Source organism: Papio anubis, chromosome 3 (genome assembly GCF_008728515.1).
Source record: "Papio anubis isolate 15944 chromosome 3, Panubis1.0, whole genome shotgun sequence".
Taxonomy (NCBI): Eukaryota; Metazoa; Chordata; class Mammalia; order Primates; family Cercopithecidae; genus Papio; species Papio anubis.
In genome coordinates, this window is record NC_044978.1 from 94,389,054 (window position 1) to 94,413,317 (window position 24,264).

At 35.0% G+C, this 24,264-nt stretch overlaps 1 protein-coding gene across 4 annotated transcripts in view; it reads right to left on the bottom strand.

The window, feature by feature from the left end:
- Positions 1–24,264, bottom strand: part of NFXL1 (nuclear transcription factor, X-box binding like 1) — a 67,574-nt gene that overhangs the window by 1,502 nt on the left and 41,808 nt on the right. For all 4 annotated transcript variants that reach the window (XM_021938636.2, XM_021938634.2, XM_021938635.2 and 1 more), the window contains 4 exons: positions 14,397–14,466; positions 6,261–6,365; positions 3,127–3,213; positions 2,382–2,435 (listed from right to left, as the gene is read on the bottom strand). In XM_021938636.2, the coding sequence (XP_021794328.2) occupies positions 2,382–2,435; positions 3,127–3,213; positions 6,261–6,365; positions 14,397–14,466 (316 nt within the window). The remainder of the gene's footprint in view (positions 1–2,381; positions 2,436–3,126; positions 3,214–6,260; positions 6,366–14,396; positions 14,467–24,264) is intronic.

Genomic DNA, 24,264 nt, shown 5'->3' on the forward strand with positions numbered 1-24,264 from the left:
GCATGGTGGCGGGTGCCTGTAGTCCCAGCTACTCATGAGGCTGAGGCAGGAGAATGGCATGAACCCAGGAGGCGGAGCTCGCAGTGAGCCAAGATCGCGCCACTGCACTCCAGCCTGGGTGACAAAGAGAGACTCCGTCTCAAAAAAATAAAAATAAACAATAAAATAAAATGTCTTATTAAATCAGGGTGCTCTAAAATAGACACTGGTCTTATACATTGACACCATTATACTTCAATCCAATTATTATAGAACCGTCATTCTATAAAGCTTCTAGCAAGTGCTGTGATGCCTAGTGAGAATGAAGATACCTATAATTCTAGTTGTTTACAATGCATGCAATAAACATTAGTGGCTTTTAAGAACGAAATTCAAGTGAGTAAAGAGAAAAAAGCTGCCAAAACTCGATTCTTCTCTACCAAATACATTTTTTTAAAATAGTAAAAATTCTTCAAAGGAAAAAATTATTCACGCTTTAAAATCAAAATGAATATTTTAGACATAAACATTTTAAACTAGTACTAAAAAGAAGGTAACTGAATTGCATTCAATATCAAATGTGGATTGTTATCTTACTGCTAAGTACTTATTAAACTTTTATACATAATAATGTAATATGCTATAGTGCATAATTAAGACAATAGTTAAAATATGTATGTATTTAATAATATCTACATAAAACTTTGTAAATAGTTATTTAACAGGAGGAAATGTAAACTTTAGTTCACATATCCATTACTGTGGCCATAAACCACACTTGAAAAAGATCTAATAATAAACTTAGTTTAATACAAAGTGGCATTCTTCAATGAGTCAAAATGTCAGACTACTCCCAAGTGGTTAGTTTCAGATACATAGAAAAACGTCAAAACATCTTAAAAGCAGGCAAACTTGAGGATCACAGACACAATAAAATAACTGAGGGTTAAATGGTGACTCACAGTCACCAAGTATATATTATGTGCTGTATACAGTGATCCCTCAGTATCTGTAGGAAATTGGCTCTAGGATCCCCTTGGATATAAAAATCTGAGGATGATCAAGTCTCTATATAAATAGTGCAGGATTTGCAAATACCATACAAACATCTTCCTGTATACTTTAAATCACTCTAGATTTCCTATTACATTCCTATAACAATGTAAATGCTACGTAAATAGGTGTTACACTGTATTTTAAAATGTGTATTATTTTTTATTGTTGTATTTTTTTTTACTTGTTTTGAAAAAAATTTCGATCTGTGGTTGGTTGAATTCACAGATGCAGAACATACATATACTAAGGACTGATTATATTCTGCTTAAAGAGTCAGTAAACAGAGAATGTATTTAAGATTTTCATCCATGACAATTTATAAAAAGATAGCAAAGGGAATAAGAAGAAAACATACTAAACTGCTCTTAATAACATAATCTCCTAGGATTCCAGCCAACTTACGTTTTACTATATTAGCTCTGATAACTTATTTTGGGGATATGAGGCAAAGCAACTTTACAGAACCATAAAATCTCAAAGGTCATCTTGGCCAACCATTATTTACTACATGAATTGCTTCTAATGTTCCTAATCGTTCTAATTGTTCCTACAACTCATCAAAGTTTGAATTTCCTCATTCATGCAAATCATGCAAGTTTCAATCTCATCATTCATAAAGGCAGTAGTTTGGTATACAATATAATCTGATAAGTATAAAGCATTTCAAGATACAAACTGACAAATAATAATAAACAGTAATACATCACTATTAGAAAGTCAAGCTACTCATTGAAGTATATGATCAATAAAGTAAATACTTAAACATGGAGTATCGGGAATGTACTTGTTATCTTGGTAACAACAAAAAACAGGTTATAATCCTGTATTTAAAGGTCTAATAGGGAAATATGGGAACGTATTATTAAAATAAATGTACTGATTAGTAAACTGCACTTATTTGTTACAGGTGGTCTGCAAGTCAGTAAAATAGAACTCAAATACTTTTAGATAAGTAAACTCAAGGTCTCCAGAAGATGCCTTACAATGGTGATGATTCGCTCACTCTCACTCCCCAGCCAAAGGAGGAATTAAAATTCTTCTGGCTCAAGTATGAATGATATTGGCAAGAAAGTAAATACAAAAAAAAAAAAAAATTTCCAATACAAAAAAAAATTTCCAATACAAAAAAAAAAATTTGGGAATATATGAGATCTCATACCTTCTCAGAGTTTCAGTATACTTAAAGTGAACTTAGTAGATGGCTCATTTTTGTTTTACAAGAACTATGTTATTTTCAGTTCACAACAGAGACTAGCCCTTAGTTTGACCTTGGAACATATCCTGTGTTTGCACAAAATCTAGCAATGATGCTAAGAGACGTAAATCTGGGTATTTTGTTTGGTTACCTGTTGTCTTCGTTTTTCTTCTTCAAAAGCAGCCTTGGCTTCTGCTTCTTTTATCTGTTTATACACATTCAAAAGTCAATTTACAATTTAGTCATCACATTTTATATGGAATTTTAACATCTACCCATCCAGGTTCTATTAACCCATATCAACTTTTAGGAGCTTGAAATCATTTAAAGAAATGTAAATGCTATACTGAGACAAGGTTTTACCAAGGCACTATCTAATAAACTGAAGGTGGTGATGGGTGGAGTGTTATACCCTATATGAACATTTCAGCTTAACAAGTAATATCAATATTACAGAGTTAAAACATTGTAACAGTAAATTTTAAAATTGCCTTTTTTCCTCTTTGCTGTATTAAGAATCTAGAATTAATTATTAAATACTGTTGTTTCTCTAGAGTTAAATTTATCTCAAATGTGTTATCACGGAAGGGAATCCTTACTTTCAAACAAAATCAAGAGATCACTGATTGGGTCAATGGAGGGAAACAGTAACACTAGAGATAACCCAAGCAGCAAAGAATCTCAAAATCTTGTAGCGGGCGTAGAAGACGAAAAGTCTTGATATACACTAGGCAATGAAAATCCCAATCTACCATTCAAAATAGGCCTATAAAACTAGGCTTTTATTATAAAGGCAAAAAAATGAGATTTCAAGTTGTTTTTAATAAGCACACAAATACACAAAATAAGAAGGGAAAGGCCACTAGCCTTTAAAATGATATTTAACGAGACATTACCTCAGATGCTTTCCGCTTCATTTCCTTGCACATTGTGTCACATTCTATTGAAACCTGATTTTCACGTACTTTGTTGCACTGCAATTCCTACAAACAACCCAATTTTCAAATTTTAAATGATTTTCCCCTCAAAGTCCTGTCTGCCATAAAAAAGCAAAGTTTATCTAATAGCTTAAGGTTATAAGTATTATTTGATGTGACTTAATATTTAATGATGATATGGTTGCAAGCATTAAATATCTGGTTCAAATAGTGATTACTCTCTTATTTTCTCTTAACTTAAAAAAGATAATACCATAAAAATTTTTTAAATCCACTTAATAATTACTACATGCCACTATCAGACTTAGCTCCAATGTTGTTTTTCTTCTTTACTTTTCTTTATTGTTTGTTATTCTTATAAAATGTCCAGGGAATACAAGGTTCTACAAAAGTGCTGTCCAACAGAGCTTCCTGGTATGTGTGTGGGATGGAAATGTTGTAAATCTGCATTAGTCCACAGAGTAGCACTAGCCACATATGGCTACTGAGCACTTGAAATGTGGGTGGTGAAACTGAGGAACCAAATTTTTAGTATTATTTTATGCTAATTCATTACAATTTGCATTTAAATATCCACATGTGACTAGTGGCTACCATCTCAGATAGTGCAGCTCTAGAGAGTTTTCTAGGGAGCTACAAATTTTTCTCTTGACTGTTAAACTTTTTTTAAGTATAGATGAAAATTATTCTAAAGCTTATGTTGGCACTTCGCTACCTCCTTAATGAAAGAACACTGATCTACTGTTTTTGATGTGTTGACATCAAAACTATGACCAATTTCTGTACTATGACAGAATAAAACGATGACCTACTGAGTAGAAGAGTGGTTTTTATATTAGTCTTAGACTGCCTTTTGTAGTATGTTTATCTATCTTTTATTCATTCATTTATTGCTGCCAATGTCACTTTTACTCTCAGTATATCTAATTTGTATCAGTTTCTCCTGTCTCACCAGAACCTCAGACTCTAGTTTTTCGTTCAAATCTACCACAGTTTAGACATGAGATTACCAAATCCTGAGTAAAGTGTGTTTAGTGAAAGCATTTTATAGCATGGAATTTTATTACTTGGATGGTTTTTTTTTTTTTTTAAATTTCTTAGTTCTTCGTTTTCGGCTCAATTTAGAGATAAACATAGTCTTTTCCTCCAAAGACAGTCCAGACAGAATAAAATTAACACGAACAAACACTGGACAAAAATAAGTATCGTGTGTTTACAGACATTAAGTCCATCAGCCTAGAAGAGGATTTTATTTTTTCTCATTCAGAAGATACTTACAGAGTATCTTATATGCTAAACACTATGACAGGGAAATGGAACACAGTAAGAAATAAACAGTATAATAATCTGTTAAGTGCTAAATAAATAACAATAGTAATGGCAGCTACTATTTATTAAACATAGCATTGTTTTAAATGCTATGTAAGCACTACCTCTTTTATTCCTTTCAATAACTCTCTATAAACTCTACTTTACAGATGAGGAAACACGGTTACAGATACCTAGAATCACAAAGCTCTACATTATGAACCCAGTACAAAGAAAGTCAAGAGGAAGGAACAGCTAAGCCTTCCCAAGGGAACCTCGGGAAGGAAAACCTTCTCAAATAAGGAAGTGCTTGCAATAAGTATTAGCAGGATTCTAGTCAGCAGAGAGGTAAAGGAAAAAAACACTGTATTTTACATAGAAAAAGAAATATATACATTGCCACAGCCTAAGCTAAGTGAGGGTACAATATATGTATTAGGGCACATAAGTAACAGATTAACAGAGATGATTGCTAGATGATGAGACTGAACAAGCAGGCAAATGTCTTATCACAGCCTCCCTGGTATGCCAAGTCTGCATATACCCACACATTTCTTATACAATGCACTTTTTCCATAAGTGATGAAGAGCCATTGAAGAATTTAGAACAGGGAAATGGCGTGACTAGAGACAAGGAAATGGGTCACGAAGTTGTGGCCAAAGCCCAGGAAAGAGTTGTTCCAAAGTACTAACGGATGGGTGGCATAAGGCACTTGGACAAGACATGAGATTTCACAGAAAACTTAAGAGACATCTCAGATTAAAAGTGGCTTGACCAAGTATTTATTTTCATATACAGGTGGTCAATTTAAATTTCTGAAACTTAAAGATTCCACTCCCTAAAAGGCCAAGTATATAAATTTAAATTCAGAAGTTCCCTATCCTAGGAAAACATATCAGAAACTATGAACAAAAATGAAAGGCAAAGGACCTATAAAAGATCCTCAATACATATCCATCACATGGATAAATAAAAGTGAATTTCAAGACATGAAAAAGACAAGCTTTAGGGAATGACAATACGAATAGGAAGGAAAAAAGGAGTTAACGACTATAACTGAGATAGGGTAAATCAGAGGTCAAAAAAGTTGGTTTCAAAGGAGTAAGCATTGCCAATAGGGAAGATTAAGGAAACAGAATTAAGAAAAAGACTATTAGGTCACTACATTTTCCTTCATAAGTTTTGTTGAGCAGTATATAGTTTGTTTCCATCAGGCTTTGTAATCATTAGTTTTTGCCCATTTACTCCTCTGTTAGCATCATTTTATCTTAAAATTAGTTCTTTCCAAGTTTAAATGTTATTTTACTTTATAAGGCTATTCATATGAGGTCTTTTTAAGGCAGTATTTTCAAAGTACAATACTGATGGTAAAAAGCATTTCATAAATAATAGCAACAAAGTTAACCTTAAGCCATTTCTTAAGTGATGAAACATTCTATCCGTTACATTGTGTTACCTGTTCAAAGACGTCAAATCTAAAGCCCATTGACCAACAGAGGGCACTGAACTTGGTTCTAACATAAAAAATAATTTTCCTTTTACTATTAAATTGCAGAAAATTAAATCACCAAAGCTTATTTTTAAAATAAGTGTTTACAGAACAAGTAGGCTCATTTTAATAATAAAAAGATTCTATTAAGTAAAACCTTAAAATTAAAAGGCAAAAAAAAAAAAAAAAAAAGCCAAACAACTACCAAAACATATAGACCAAAAAACAAAAACAAGAAAACCACACAAAAACAATTTATATAGAAAAGTATTTTCAATAACTTAAAATATTTACCTTTTTTATTCTTTTACAAGGACATCTAAGTTTTACCTTCTGGTTGCAATTAAAGGGACATTCACCGGGATGACACATCTCTTTGCATCTATGACCACAAGGAAGCTAAAATAAAACCAAAATAAAGCAATTACATACTTACATCTTGATCATACTCTACCTTCCCCTAAACCCCAACAGTTTTAAGAGAGTCCATCACACAAAGGGTCGATCAATCCTAGCTAATGGGCTAATTTGTAAACTATTTTTTCTTTTAGATTTAAATTATTTTAAATATTTAATTATATATATATATAATTTAATTAAATTTAATTAAATATTCTCCCCAGCTCCACTCCAACAGTATATCTTACAGCCACCCTTGTAGCTAGTTTTAGCCATGTAACTAAGTTCTGGTCAATGGAATGTAAGCAAGTACAGGTGATTCATGCTTCAAATCATTTCAAGAGTATACTTCATGTTCTTCTCTTCCCCATGTGCTGGAAATGATGAAAGCTGGAGCAATAATAGAAACCATGTGCCAAAGAGAGCAGAGTCGCCAGCTGACTTGGATTCATGGGTGAACACATGGAATACAATGACACACCTACCTTCCCTGTACTGCACTGTGGGAAAAAAACAAAAAAGAAAATGCCCTGTCCTTAAGCCATTGTATATTGTGTTATAACTGTTTAGCCTTTTATTCTACAACATTTACCCTTTCGACTACATAGTAAAGCATATCATTTAGGCAGCCAAAACAACTCAGTAATTGCCATGATGTCTATGCTCCATGTCTTTAATTATTTACTGTCTTCCTATCCTAGTCAAGTGTTAAGATGAATGTTAACGGTCTGTCTATTCAAATCTTATCCACACTTTAAGACATGACTTAAATCACCATAATGGCCTGATATAATCTGCCTATATATAAATAAATAATAGTAGTTAAGTAAGAAATCTGTTTCTAAATTGTTGTAACATTGCTTGTGGTGTCTTGAAATTTTGCAAAAAAACAATTTTTTTTAGGTACTTCATATATTTCTCTCTCTCCAACCAGAATGTATATAAAATACACTATTTGTTAGGGGTTAAATGTCAAAGTCAAACTATCAGGAACTGAGTCCCAGATTATCTGTTTACTAACTGCAGGATCTTAGGCAAGTCACCTGACTTCTCTGTGTTTCACATGTAAAATTTCACATGTAAATTCCACATGTAAAAGAGAATTAGTACTTTATAAAGCTGTTGTGAGGATTAAATGAGTTCAGTATATTTAGTTATTATAATAAAAGTTATTATTATAAGTTCCTTGAGGGCAATGGTCTTAGATAGTCATCAACTTACGGTGGTACAACTTAAAACCATTTTCCAGTTTTACAATAGGTTTAATCAGGACATAAGCCCACTGTAAACCAAGGAACATCTGCATTTCTTTGTGTCTCTCGTCATAATCCCTAACAAAGATACCTCCCAAATAGTAGAACCCTCAGTAAACATTTAAATTCTCTAATTACTGATCTCTATGATTCACCAGATTGATCTTTCGAACTACTGACTCCACTCACTTTAAGAAATTTAGAATCCTTTTCCATTGTCTTTAGTCTCTTTCTAATGTGCGACTAGGTTTTTTTTGTTCTTTAATTTTTAGCTGAGGCATTCATACTAAAACTAAATTCAGATCACTCACACTGTGCACTTCCACTAATCCTACTATAGGGCAGAGAACGGCTATTAATAGAATAAGTACAGGTATTTCTGAATGATTTCAGTTTTGTTTTTCCCTATATCTAATACTGGACACTGAATACTACTTAACAAGCTCAATATTTATTCATTTTCAAATACTTACCTCACAGAGGTTGTTTCAAGCCTTTGTATTGCTTAATTTCATTCTTACCTTCATTCCTGCCAGTGCCTCTAGCCAGACTTCATAAACATTTGGCATTAGCTTACCACTTATTCTTACTCTCAAAATACATCTCTATATCCTCTTTCCTTAATTAATCTCTAAGGTAATTACATTAGTTATCATCTCTTAAAAAGTAACCCTTCCACTTCAAATTTATTATATTTTTATTGATACATAATATTTGTACATATTTATAGGGCACATGTAATATTTTTTTATTACATACATAGAATGTGTAATGATCAAGTCAGGGTATTTAAGGCTATTTATCATCTTGAGTATTGATCACTTCTATGTTTTGGGAACATTTCAAGTCCTCTCTTCTAGCTATTTGGAAATATACCTTAATCAACATCACTTTATCCCCTTCCCCCGATCCTTCTCGGCCTCTGATATCTATCATTTAAATCAATGATTCTATAGGAGAAAGTGAAGAGGGAAGCTTATCAGATTCAATAAAGGAAGACCTTTTGAAAATACATAGGATCATGGCTATATTACAGTGTCATCTTTCACTGTAAACAGTATTCTGTTGCGCTGGGGGCTGATGAAAGGTTAAAAATCACTGGTCTTGATGTTATATCTTTCTGCCTCCTAAAAGACCTCATACTCATCTTCACAATTTCACTGACATCTTCAAAGTCTGTGTTTTCTCTGGCTAGGTCTTCTGCCTTCAATAAATGGTATCTTTTTTTCTCTAAATCCTTCATGTGACCCTGCCACATACTGGTAAAAGTTGTAGAAGACATACGTTGGGATGGCTGCCTGGTTCACCATAATTCCCCCAGTAGCCACAGCCATGGCTATGCTACCTATTCTAGTTCCCTGACTGTGGCTGCCTGTGCCAAAAGGAGCCCTTGGATCCATGGTGAGTCTATTAGGTTTTCTGTCTTGGGAATCTAAAAACTTAAAAGAGCGAGATGGTGGTTTAAGTAGTCATCTCACTGTAAAGCCCCCTTAGGCTGCAGAGATCCTGCCTTTCCCAAAGCTTGACGGTATAGCATTTCCTTCAGAATCTGTGAATTGCTCCCCAGTGTCTTCCAAATGCTCCCCACAATGTCTTCTCTCTCCTTTTTTTTCCATAAGTAAGCCAAAATTGATTCTGCAATTTGCAACTAGGAAAACTGAAACTCATCTAGGTGTACACTGTGCTGGTATCCAACATATGTCCCACAGGCAAAAGTAATACCTCTAATCCTGAAAACGTATTCAAACTCACTAGTAATCGGAGAATGCAAATTAAAACCACAATGAGATGCAAAAAGACTGGCAAAAATAAAAAATGCTGACCACACAAAATGTTGGTAGGGATGTGAAAGAGCAAGAACTTTCATCAATGGAAAGTTGAAAAACTTTCTGATACTTTTCAGTAACTGGAAAAGTTACTGATTATAAACTGATACAACCATTTTGGAAATCAATTTGATATTATTAAAGTCGAAATTAAACATTCCCTATGACCAAGCAATTACACTACTGCATGCCTACAGAAAACTGTGCACATATGTACCAGGTTGCAAAAGCAAGAATGTTTACAGCAGTATTTTTGATAACAACCCCAGTTGGAAATTATTCAAATGTCCACCCACAGTAAAACAAATAAATTATAGTGTACTCATACAATGGAATCAATGGACTACAGCTATATGCAATTAAAAATGACAAACATATGCAAGTCACAAAAGTGCATACTTTTAAACTTTTAACATTGGCAAACAATATTGTCTGCAGATATACATACTGGTAGTAAAAACTGTAAATAAAAGGAAGGAAAGGATTACTATAAAAGGGTGGTTAGCCTATAGGATAGATGATGGGAACTATAGTCAGACAGGGACCTTGACAAATTTCTGGTATGTCAGCATTACTTGATTTTTTGACCTGGGTAGAGTTAACACGGTATTCACTTTTTAACTGTTAAATATACATATTTATATTATATTATGTACTTTTAGGTATATATGTGATATTTCATTGCTTTAAAAAATTAAATCACGTGAACATTTTCCTGTTAGATGTGTAAGTAAGTATATGTCATCTCAAAACCCAGGTTATATTTCTGAAAAAACTGAAAAGCAGTTACAAAGAAAGCTGACTTGAATGCATAAGATAAAATGATGGTTATCTTTAATACAGATTTCACAGCAAAAAACAGAGGTCTTTCTAAAATATTCACTTAGAGATGAGATGTATTACCCTTCCCACTCAAAGTGGGACAGGGTTTTTCTACTCTACTCAGCTCTCAACATCATTCTGCTAGCACTTCAGTAAGTCATACCAAACGGTTTATCAACAAACAACACTGTCTGCATCAAAATGTTCCACTTTAATTCCAATAATAGGAAAAGCCCTCTTTCAAAAGAACTAAGAAACGCTTGTAGAACAATATTGTTTGTAGATAATCATAATCACCATAACTACCACATATATAGTGCTTACCATTAACTAAGTCCATTACATATTATTACCTCATATAATACTCAGCACTCTGAAGTGGATATTACTAGTGCCCCATTTTATATATGAACAAGTTCAGTTACAGAGAAGTTAAGTAATTTTCCCAACTAAAAAGTAGAAAAGCTTGCGTGGGAATGAGAAAACCAAATTCATAAATAATTTTAAAAAGCAGAAATACTAGCCGGGCACAGTATCTCACACCTGTAATCCCAGCACTTTGGGAGGCCAACGTGGGCAAATCACGAGTTCAGGGGTTCAAGACCAGCCTAGCCAACATGGTGAAACCCTGTTTCTACTAAAAATACAAAAAATTAGCTGGGCGTAGTGGCGTGTGCCTGTAATATCAGCTACTAGGGTGGCTGAGGCAGAAGAATCGCTTGAACCTGTGAGGTTGAGGTTGTAGTGAGCCAGACTGCACCACTGTACTCCAACAGTGTGAGACTCCGTCTCAAAAAAAAAAAAAAAAAAACCAGTAGAAATACCACATGATCTCACTTATATGTGAAATATAAAAAAGCTGAACTCATAGAAGTGAAAGAACAGAATGGTAGTTGCCAGTGACTGAAGGACAGAAGGGGATTGGGAGAATTTTGGTCAAAGTATACAAAATTTCAGTTAGATATGAGGAATAAATGCAAAACATCTATTGTACAAAATAGTGACTATAGTTAATAACATATATTGTATTCTTAAAAGTTGCTAAGAGTAGATGTTAAGTGTTCTCACCATAAAAAAATGCATATATTAACTCAACTTAGCCATTCCACAACGTATACATATTTCAAAACATGTTGCCTATGGTAAATATATAAAATTTTATCAATTAAAAACTTTAAACATGTTTTAAAAATAAAATAACTGAAGCCCCATACCACGTAAAATAAAATAAAACTTCCATTTTGTTCCTCTTTATATCTCTTTTAAAAAAGAGCAGAAATGCCTATGTGGGGCACAGTTAAGAATGGGTATGTTCTTAACGGCATCCTTATGTTTTCACTTAGTTAAATTCAAACTTAATAATCCATAGAGTGTATATCAGAGACACAGTGGAGCTGGAAGGATAAGCTTATGCCACTCCCACAATTTATTCTTTTATTCACATTCAATAAACATTTGCCAGCAGCTTAATGTGTACAACCTGTGTAACAGGCACTAGATACAAAGACAAATACAACATAGTCCCCCACCCATAAGAATCTACAGTATGGGAAAGAGACGAGAACATATATAACAGTACATCAGAATTTACCAGAATCCCATACCTTAACTTTGAAGTACAAAGATTCAAAATGATATACTTCTTGGCTGATTCTAATTATGACCTCATTCTGTAGCTCACTGGTTCTCAATGTGCGCTCTTGGACCAACAGTATCACTATTGTTTACTATTTAATAGAAATGCAAAATGTAGGCCCCACTCCAGGCCTACAAAATCAGAAACTCTAGACAGGGACCCAGCAATCTGTGTTTTTTGTTTGTTTGTTTTTTGCGACAGAGTTTTGCTCTTGTTGCCCAAGCTGGAGTGCAATGGCACCATCTTGGCTCACTGCAACTTCCGCCTCCCAGGTTCAAGCGATTCTCCTGCCTCAGCCTCCCGAGTAGCTGGGATTACAGGCACATGCCACCACACCAGGCTATTTTTTTTTTCTTTTGTACTTTTTAGTAGAAACGGGGTTTCACCATGTTAGCCAGGTTGGTCTCGAACTCCTGACCTCAGGTCATCCACCCACCTCAGCCTCCCAAAGTGCTGGGATTACAGGCATGAGCCACCATGCCCGGCCCAGCAATCCGTGTTTTAACAAACCCTTAAAGTGATTCTAATGAATGTTAAAGCGTTAGAATTACTGTTATGGTGCCACCCACGTCAAGAGACCATAAATGAAAATGAGTTCTACTAGGCACAGTGAAATTCACCTGTCCACTCTTAGATTGTTCCAAACTATAACGGCCATTTGGATTGTTCCCAGGCTCCAGATACATTTTTCAAGAAAGCCCAGGGAGATCTAGTAATACCAGGGGTTCCAGAAGGACCTAGAATCCAAAATCATGAAAATGACCCATCTAGTCCCACCAAAAGTCATAGCATCACAACTTATTTATAGCTAAGGAAATTCTAAGTTACAAATTAGCAACACCTGAATTAAATTACCATATTTCTACCTAATAAACCATACCAGGTTACTAAGATTAAAAATAAAACATTCCCAACTACTTATTACCTGGAATCTGAATTGGGATGAAATAAAATTTATTTTAACAAGGCAAGTTCAGGATTTGAATAATTCAAAAAATTAAATTTGAAATATCCCATGCCCTAGTTTCACTTATAAAGACAGATTATCGAAATAACCATTTGTTACTTCAAATGGCCTCTCTTCTTATAATCTTACATAAATTTAAAAACTCAATTTCCAACAGATTTTAAATCCATAAAAAGTGGTCCAAAGCCTTAGTTAAAGGAAAATACTAAAAAGGTATGTAATGTATTGATTCCTGTTTTATACTTAATCAAAGACTGATTATGATATTTAAGACTCAGTTGTCATTGGCTGGGCATGGTGGTTCACGCCTGTAATCCCAGCACTTAGGGAGGCCAAGGCAGGTGGATCACGAGGTCAGGAGATCGAGACCATCCTAGCTAACACAGTGAAACCCTGTCTCTATTAAAAATACAAAAAATTGGCCGAGCATGGTGGCGGGCGCCTGTCGTCCCAGCTACTTGGGAGGCTGAGGCAGGAGAATGGCGTGAACCTGGGAGGCAGAGCGTGCAGTGAGCCGAGATCCCACCACTGCACTCCAGCCTGGGCTACAGAGAAGACTTCGTCTCAAAAAAAAAAAAAAAAAAAAAGAAAAAGAAAAGAAAAAAAAAACTCAGTTGTCATCTATTTCCGACTCTAAATAAGGTGAGAAACACTTAGATAAGTGTATAAAGACAATTTAAAGGAAAAAGGTACTATATAGTACATCTGTAAGTCAAAAGGATTCCTTTTTAAATGTCTACCCAAATCAAGTAATTTTAACTGTCCCACTCCCAAATCCAAAAGTGCATCTTCCCTTTCAGATTGGCCAAATGTAGATGGACTGCTTTGGTTTCTCAAATTATTACCAGGATAAATCACTAGCGAGTTTCTTTACCTTTTTACTTTGCACAATTTTTTCTAACTACTTTTTGATAGTTTTAGTTTGAATAAAATGCTTACACAATCACCAGAATCTTTAAAAACACAACTTTATAGGTGAATGTTTTATATTAACATAGTAATGAACTTGAAAGAGTCAATGATCTGAATGGCACCAACACAAAAGGCCACAATGAAAATGCAGAGGTATCTTCTACGTCATCATCTTCAAAATGCTGTGGATATTAATATCTATCCCCGCACATTATCCCACCACAGATGTACACACATGCACATGCATACACACACGCACCCCTATTTTTAAAAATAAACTACTATGGATTTACTGTCTAACTGCTATGACCCACATCATTTCTGACATACTTTAAGTATGAATCACATTTTGAGGGATAAGCACTAGGTTAATACTTTATTATATAAAGTATGTAAGCTATCTTTAAAATTGCTTTCTTAAATCTTCAAAGGGTCATTTCAGGTCCTAATATCACCAAATTTATAAAATGAGATGCATCTACCCTATGTCTTACATTTTTATTTAAAAAGCTACAACAGAGAAGACCTGAAATAATTTGACCAAACAAGAAAAAAGAAAATCCAAGAGAAACAATGCCCAAGGAATACAATTTAAAAGGTTCTACTAAAGCTTACCTCTTTAGGGCACTGATTTTTGCAACAACTGAGGAGGTTCTTTTCATTTACATCAGCTGTGGTTATTTTTCTAAAAATAAGAAAGTTGACATTCAAACAAAAATCCATTTTATAGCATAATTTTTCTAAAAATAACTCATAATTTCAAACATATCCATAAAATTATCTTTTTTCCTCAAGAAATACTTTAATTCTCTATCTGTAACAATTATCTTCAAATTACTTAACTGTTCTGATAACTCAAATCATCCAGCCCTTTACTACTAACAAGTCAAATGCCAAAAGTGTAATTGCTGCAAGAAGTACAAAACACACACAAAATATCATCTGGGCCTGGCCTCTCTTTAATAGTTTCTGTAACTATCTTTCCCTATAGATTAAATTCATAATTACAATTGTTCTTAATGCCCCTACATAAAAAATTTTAAAACTAATTATTTAATGTGTTCAAATCGAGGAATTTAGGTTATTTGATGAGAAATAAAATTAACTTATTTAGAAAGCTTGGGTAAGCTATTAATATTAGAAATTAATTCATTTTAGGCCAGGTACAGTGGCTCCAGCCTGTAATCCCAGCACTTTGGGAGACTAAGGCAGGCGGATCACTTGAGGCTGGGAGTTCGAGACCAGCCTGGTCAACATGGTGAAAGCTAAAAATACAAAAATTACAAAAATTAGCCACTAAAAATACAAAAATTAGCCAGGCATGACGGTGCATGCCTGTAATCCTGGCTACTCAGGAGGCTGAGGCATGAGAATCGCTTGAACCTGAGGCAGAGGTTGCAGTGAGTCAAGATCATGACACTGTACTCCAGTCTGGGTGACTGAGCGAGACTGTCTCAAAAAAAATAAAATAGTAATTCACTTCAGATCTGATCATTTTAGAACACTGCACTTTAAAATGCTTTTATATCTCAGTGAGTAATTCAGAAAAAAGTCACAAACACCAAGGAATAAACCTACTTTCCAATAGACACTGCCTAAGTCAGTAACTAGTGACCATCTAAAACTCCCTATCATATGCATCTCACTTTTCTCTCTCCCATACCTTTTTCCTCTTTTCCTTTATTCTGTATTTTCTTGCTTTTCCTATTCTTGCTTTCACCAGACATAACTGCCAAAATATACTATAAGTTCAGTCTCCTTAATGTTAATTAAAACTATTATCTAAATAGTCATACTAAATTAGCTATAAATATACTCTAAGATATTTCTTGGCAAAGTTTCACTTAATACCACAAAGTTTTTATGCTGGCTCTATTAAACACTATTGCATTTTTAAGATTCTTCCAAGTAGAATGTTCACCTCTGAACTTGAGTTAACATTATTTTATTCCTGTTACTCTATACTTAGGAATAAATTAAATTTTCAAGGTCTATATTTTTTATATCCAAATTCTACAGAAGAAATTAACATTAAGCAGAAAAAGACTATGGCATAATAATATACACATATTGGTTTTCGTCCACGGTTCTTGGCTCATCACTCCCACAGCCCCTGTTATTTTTCCCCAAGGTATGCCATTAAAACTAAAAATATAGTCTTCCTCCGCCTTTCTGTCTTGACCAGGCCATAAAGAAATTCTCTGACCTACCTTGTCTGATTGTAGGTCATAAGACCCCATTTCAGAAGGGGTCCTGTCCCATACTCTGGAAGAAGAAATGCTTCACACACAGGCCAAAAAGAATTGAAACAGGCCTTGCTGAGTTTCCCCACTCGGTCTATAGTTATTAGATCAAACCCTCTGTCCAGTCACACTTCTACATGAGTGTCCGTACTTCAATCATGCCTATCCAATGAATTCTCCATAAAGGCCCAAGAAGATAGGGTACAAAAAGCTTATGAATAGCTGAACACAGAAGTTCCTGGAGGGTGGTATGTGAATGGTGGGGAAGGAGTAGGAATGGAATTGCCATACCCCTTCTTTCATCCCTCACTCTATGTATCTCTTCATCTGTATACTTTGCAATATCCTTTATAATAAACCAGTAAACATAAATAAGTTTTTCTCTGAGACCTCTGAGGCACTCTAGCAAATTAAACCCAAAGAGGGGGTTGTGTGAACCTAAACTTGAAGCCAGTCAGTCAGAAATTCCAGAGGTCTGAACTTGAGACTAGTGTCTGAAGGGGAGGCAGTCTTGTGGGACTGAGCCCTCAACCTACAGGATCTGACACTTTCTCCAGGTAGTCTCAGAAATGAATTACAGGACACCCAGCTGGTGCCTGCTATAGAAGTGACTGTTTTCTTTTTGGTTGGAAGAAACTCCCACACATCTGGTCACAAAAGTCTTTTGTGTTGATTATTGTGGTTTAAGAGCAGAGGAAAAACAGTTTGTGTTTTTTTCCACACAGGACTAAAAGGAAAAGATGACTTAATTCACTGAATTGAAAGCAAATGAAATTATAAGAACTGAAGAGATAGAATTCTATATTAAAACTTATACTTTAATACGTATTTAAGAAAAAAAATCTGTAGTGCTGAGGTAATGGAAGCCACCTTAATCCAAATATATCCACATGTCCCCCTCAAAAAACATATAGCTCATTAATAACAAATAAAATCACTAAATCCTATGACTGCAGCACAACCAGAAGATTTCTACAAATTTCTTTTTTTTTTTTGAGACGGAGTCTGGCTCTGTCGCCCAGGCTGGAGCACAGTGGCCGGATCTCAGCTCACTGCAAACTCTGCCTCCCAGGTTCACGCCATTCTCCTGCCTCAGCCTCCCGAGTAGCTGGGACTATAGGCGCCCGCCACCTCGCCCGGCTAGTTTTTTGTACTTTTAATAGAGACGGGGTTTCACTGTGTTAGCCAGGATGGTCTCGATCTCCTGACCTCGTGATCCACCCGTCTCGGCCTCCCAAAGTGCTGGGATTACAGGCTTGAGCCACCGCGCCCGGCCGATTTCTACAAATTTCTATAAACTTCAAATTACCTATAACTAGGGAAAAAAAAAAAAACAACTTCTGGTAGAACTATTTCTCAAGCTCCCAATGCAAGTATTTTCATAGAGTTAGTGGAGTTCTAAAAAAAACTAAATGGAAAAGAGAAGAGGAGGCTGAGCTAAAATCGCAACAGAAAAACGTCCCCATAAGTATGAAAACCCTGAAAATATCCTGGTAGACCACAGCACTAACTAAAGGGAATGGATTTTAAAAAGCACACAAGGCTGGGTGCAGTGGCTCACGCCTCTAATCCCAGCACTTTGGGAGGCCGAGGCAGGTGAACTGCCTGAGCCCAGGAGTTCAAGACCAGCCTCGGCAACATGGCAAAACCCCATCTCTGTAAAAAAACACCAAAATTAGCCTGGTGTGATGGTGTGCACCTGTAGTCCTAGCTACTAGGAAAGCTTAAGTGGGAAGATCACCTGAGCCTGGGAGGTCAAGGCTACAGTGAGCCGTGAGTGTGCCACTGCATCCAGACTGGGAGACAGAAAGACACTTTGTCTCAAAAATTAAAATTAAAATTAAAATTAAATAAAATAAAGTAAGTACACAAGATTCAAGTAGCCAATCTTGGAAAGACAACTCTGGGAAGAAGGTAAAAAGGGAAAGGCAGACTTTAGGCAGACTTCTTTAGACCCGGCAAAAGAAGAAGGGAAATTTAGGATTTTGCAAGACCAAAGAAAACAAAAGTAAAATAAGGACACATAACTCCTCTCCTCTTCTCAGCACCACCCTAAAACGCCAACCATTTAAAAAAACTGTATTTTCCCACACTGAGATGAGAGTGGTCATCAACTAGAAATCTTATACTAACCTCTGTCCGAAAACATAAAGATATATAATTTACATCTATAAAAAACTACTATAGAAAATAAACAGAAAAAGACATCCAAAGCCCTTTCACTGATGAAAATCCTCTCCTGTATCTCTCACCCAAAAAAAAAGAAGTACAAAGAAGAAGACAACTGGAACATAATATTCCAAACTGAAGTAACTATATGAAACACCGCCTGTACAGAAGCGTTAACCTAGCAGACCTGACCGCTCTTTTGAAAGGCCTCCTTGTAAGACTAGCCCTTGGCTGGTGCTTGGGAATTTGGATTTCAGTAAGGTTCCCACCATTCCTAGAACTGATAAGAACAGCTGACTATGTCTAAACTGTTTGTATAAATCAATGGTTTATGTTGAACAGTTTCTTTCCCTCTGGGAGCCCTGAACTCTGGTATGTACCAGGTGAGGCTGCCTATGTAGCCTTCCCCCAACAAAAACTCTAGGTGCTCAGTCTCTAATGAACTTCTCTGGCTGGAAGCATTTTACAAGTGTTGTCACAATTCATTACTGGGGGAATTAAGTGCATCCTATGTGGCTCCAATGGGAGGAGACTCTGGACGCTTGTGATTGGTTTCCCCTACACTTCACCTCATGTGCCTTTTCCCTTTGCTGACTGTGCCTCCTACCCTTTTGCTGTAATAACTCATAGCTGTAGGTATAACTATATGCTGAGTTCTGTGAGTCCTAGCAAATTACCCAAAATAAGCAAGGTATAGGGCCCTTCAATACACTACCACCTTAAGTCAGAAAAGCAAAACCTAAGAATATAATGGAGAAGAAAAAGAAGAAATGAACAAAGGTTGACTGAATTTAGGGGAAAAAAAATAAGATAAAATTACATCAGAAATAAAAACTAAATTATAAGGTGCTCATGGAATAACATATTTACAGAAGAACATACTTGAATCAAAAGTTAATAAGGGTCCCTGAAATGAGGCAGCAAAACAACCTAGATGATAAAAATGAGATTTAGAAAAAAGTGTCAAAGAAGTAATTGAGTGAAATTGGAGACAGAAAAAGAAAATCCAACATATACACAATTCGTATCACTAAAAAACAAAAACAAAATAAATGAAACAGATCTGGTATTTAAAACTATAATCCAGGAAAATAAAAACACTGAACTTATATGTTGAAAGGGCTAATCAGGTACCTGGAAAAATTTATCAAAAATTATCAACCCTGAGTCGTACCTTAATAAAAACATTAGATTTTAAAGACGGAAGAGGAGGAGGAGGGAAGTGAAGGAGAAAGAAATAACTTTAGGGGTCCCAGGCAAAAAAGATCAATTAACTCATAAGGAAAAGAGAGATTGGCATCAAATTTCTCAAAAGTAAAATATAAACAAAAGCAACATAGAGCAACATTTCCAAGAAATTCTAGGAAAGAAAGCACCAATAAAAGACTTTTTATACAGTTGTAAATGCTACAGCAAAACATTCTTGAAACATGCAAGGGAATGTTTAAGAATTAAGCATTCAGGGAATACTATACTCACAAGCTCTCTTGGGGAAACTACTAGAGGATGCACTTCATTCATCCAAGAGAAGACTGGGAAATTTCAGCAAAAAGACTGATGGTTGAAATTTAAAATTGAAAATCTAAGAAAAAAAGGGCTGGGCACAGTGGCTCACACCTGTAATCCCAGCACTTTGGGAGGCCGAGGCAGGTGGATCATGAGGTCAGGAGATCGAGACCATCCTGGCTAACACGATGAAACCCCGTCTCTATTAAAAATACAAAAAAATTAGCCGGCGTGGTAGCGGGAGCCTGTAGTCCCAGCTACTCAGGAGGCTGAGGCAGGAGAATGGCGTGAACCCGGGAGGTGGAGCTTGCAGTGAGTCGAGATCGTGCCACTGCACTCCAGCCTGGGCGATAGAGCGAAACTCCATCTCAAAAAAAAAAAAAAAAAAAAGAAGAAGAAAAAAAGGTCGGAATGAGGGTAGAAAAATATATGTTGTATGTTCTGAAAAAGAATAAAGCATGCAACTAAACAATGAGAAGAGAAGAAGAGAAAAAAAGGCAAATAAAATAACTCACTGATTGTCATACAGTCTTAAACGAGAACCAGGTGATAAAATTAAAAGCTCCAAACCAGTTAGTAAAAGATGAAAGAAACAAGGGTCTAAAGACATTAAAAAGGTACAAATAAAAAGTAATCAACCACTAAACGAAAACAAACCTTAACAGGAGAAACTTTTAAGAGCAAAGAAAACATATCACATAAAGAAAAAGTGACATAACATAATACAAACAGTAATCATAAAGTAATAATTCAGAGCTAAACCAAAGATATTAGTGATATTAAAAATTCTTAAAGGACTTACTTAACTTGCCTATTAAAATGAAAAAGGGGATGCATAAGAACTCAAACAAAGGTATTAAATGTGACAAAGGATACCTTTCAATGCTAAGAGCCAAAATTATTAAAAATGCTGTACAACATGTAACAGCTTAATCATCTTTATAAGCAAAAATCTACAGCAGATGCAAAGACACACAGAAACACACTAATAGGCTAGGCATGATGGCTCACGCCTGTAATCTCAACATTTTAGGAAGCTGAGGCAGGAGGGTCTCTTGAGCCCAGGTGTTTCGAGACCAGCCTGGGAAACATAGTGAGACCACATCTCTACAAAAAATTTCTTAAAAATTATCCAGGCATGGTGGTATGTGGCTGTAGCCCCAGCTACTTGGGAGGCTGAGGCGGGAGGATCACTTGAGCCCAGGAGTTCAAGGCTGCAGTGAGCCATGACCACACCACTGCACTTCAGCTTGGCCAATAGAGTGAGACTGTCTCAAAACACAAAAACAAAACAAAAAGAAACACACTAATAATATGGAATTTTAACACAGCATTTTCAATATAAGACAAAGCTACTGTATTAAAACATGATCCACACACACAATCCAAATCTTATATTCTGATTTTTAAGATATTACATCTTCTCAAGCACATGGAACATTCACAAAAATTGATCACCTTATTTTACAAAGGAAGCACTGTTAAGTTCCATAAATTAGAAAAAAATTACAAACACATGCTCTGATCACAACACAATAAAACTAGATCTTGTATTTTTAAAATCTTGAGTTTAGGAGGAAATACAATGTAAAGATACAGAAAGTCTCAAATATAAAGAAAGCAGTACACACATGAATATATGGAATATACCTAAAGCAGTAAATAATTCATAAGCTTTAAGCACATCTATGATAAAAATGAAATCACAAAAATAAATGAATTAAATTCTCAATTCTTCTTAAAGAAATCTAGAAATTTCTTTTTAAAGGAAATAATAAAATAAGAGCAGAGAAAAATGTGGCAAACCATAAAAGAACAGTCAATCCAGTTAATCAAAATTCTAGGTTTTTTAAAATAAAAAAATTTACTACCTGACACTCAAGAAAAAGGGAGAAAGCAAAAATATTCAAAATAAGAATGACAAGGGGAAATTGTAAAACAACAACAAAATTTTCATCACAATAAGCAACTACTTTACAAACTTTTATACAAATAAATTTGAAAAATCTAGATGAAATAGATAATTTATAAGCAAAATAATAGTTCCCCAAAAATGACCCCATAAGAGAGAAATTTTCATTAGAAAAAACAGAGAAAGTTACCAAAAACAACACATACATACCAGGCCCAGATGGTTTCATAGAGGAATTCCATAAAACCCTCAATGACCAGTTAATCCCAATGATACTACATAAAATATTCTAAAGCAAAGAAAACCAAGGAAATAGCCAAGTTTATTTTGTAAAACAAATGTAATGTTGATACCCAAATCTGACAAAGACAATACAAAATTTAAAAATTACAGACTAATACAATTAATGAACATTTTTAAAATCCTAAATATTAGCTAATCAAAATCAACAGATCCAAAGATTAAAATGTTATGATTATCTCCACAGATGCTAAAATATCATTTGGCAAATTCAGCATCCAATCCTGATTTAAATATACACACACACTTAAGAAAACAGAAATTGTTGGATACTCTCTAACATGGTGACAAAGCCAACATCTTACATAATGTAGAAATACAGGAAGTAATTCCTCTAAAGAAAAACAAGGCAGGGCCGATACTATTTAACACTGGACTGGAGATGTTAACCAATGATACGAGATGAGAGAAATCAATTATGAGGCAAAAGTATTGTAAAGAAAGACCAAAACCCCAAGGAAAAAAAATATGCGAAGGACGTCAACAGCCAATTCACTAAAATAAATATAAAAATGGTCCTTATCAAAACAGAGAGCTTAGAAGCAATGATACACAAGGAGCAAAAAGCACATCAAGTGGTTTTTAAATATCACTGTCCATTAACAAGGCCCTTAGCGAAATATCTGAGTCCTGGGCTAGGATACGTAAAGTACAAAATGAGCCTGGGACATTTTCATTAGCCAGAAAAAAAAAAGAAAATACTAAAACAAAGATGAAACACATCAAAGGGACAAGAGAACCAGTTTAAAGACCCTCTCATGGGCCTTTCACATTCAATAAATTAAACATCAAAATGATGGCGAAGGACCAAATAAAGAATCCACTGGTTCATGCTAGTATTAACATATGAGGTGGGGCTAGCTCTTACAGTAAAATGTCAATTAATAAATTTAGCAGATGGAGTTGGAAAATTCTCACTTGGCAACTTCTTATTTGTTTTATAAAATACACTTAGTTATTTCCTTGGGTTTCTATGCTCTAGAATACTTAATATAGTATCATTGGGATTAAATGGTCAAGGGTTTCATTAATGAAGCATCTGGGCACACATGCACATGTGTGTTGTTCTTGAGAGCTTTTTCTATTTTCTCAAATGTTATCGTAGTAACAACTGATTTACAACAGAATCATCAATGGATGCTAAAATTCATGGGTGAAAGTTTGATGAGGAACAAGCTATATAAACAAACAGAATGCAGGTGTGAGACTGCTCAAGTTCATCATTACCATCCATTAATAATGCAAAATTGCCCTCTAAATTCCCCCTACAAAATTTCTAAGACTAAAAATTATAATACTTTATTTTTGAGATTTCAACAAAATAACTTTAATATAAGAAAAGAATAAAATTTGTCTTCTATAATTTAACAAAGCATGAGTCTAGAGTTTAGGGAACAAAAATATTAGCTAATATGAACAGGAATTTTTCAAAATGTAATTATGCTAAAAAATATGAAATAAAGTAATATTCCCAAATGAAACTTGAGTAAAATATATTTACAAAAAGCTCACTTTACAGACTGGAGTGAAACAGCCAGGAGAGTTAAGTGGTAAATTATATCATTATTAAATAAAAGGGAAAGTTTTTTCTTCCATCTAAATAATCCATAAGCAAAAACTGGCATTTTTTTAAATAAAGAAAACATACTGGTTTGGTCATATCCTAGTGTGATAGGTGCTATAACAGCAACGCTTATAATAAACAAAGGCCTACCTTTTAAATCCACAAATTAAAAATTATGCCTAAGTAGGCTGGGCGTGGTGGCTCATGCCTGTAATCCCAGCACTTTAGGAGGCCAAGGTGGGTGGATCATGAGGTCAGGAGTTCGAGACCAGCCTGACCAACATGGTGAAACGCCATCTCTACTGAAAATACAAAAACTAGAAGGGTGTGGTGGCACGCGCCTGTAATCCCATTTACTCAGGAGGCCAAGGCAGGAGAATTGCTTGAACCCGGGAGGCAGAGATTGCAGTAAGCCAAGATCGTGCCACTGCACTCCAGCCTGGCAACAGAGCAAGACTCCATCTCAAAAAAAAAAAAAAAAAAAATGCCTAACTACTGGCATAACTCAGAGATATTGCAGGTTCAGTTCCAGACCACCTTAATATAACGAATATTACACTAAAGCAAGTCACACACATTTTTTGGCTTCCCAGTGCATATAAAAGTTATGTTTACACAATACTGCCGTCTACTAAGTATGCAATAGCATTACATAATAAAAAACAATGTATATACCTTAATTTAAAAATACTTTATTACTAAAACCTACTAACACTCATGTGAGCCTTCAGTCAGTCTTAATGTTTTTGCAGTTGGAGCATCTTGCCTAGATGTTTATGGCTGCTGACT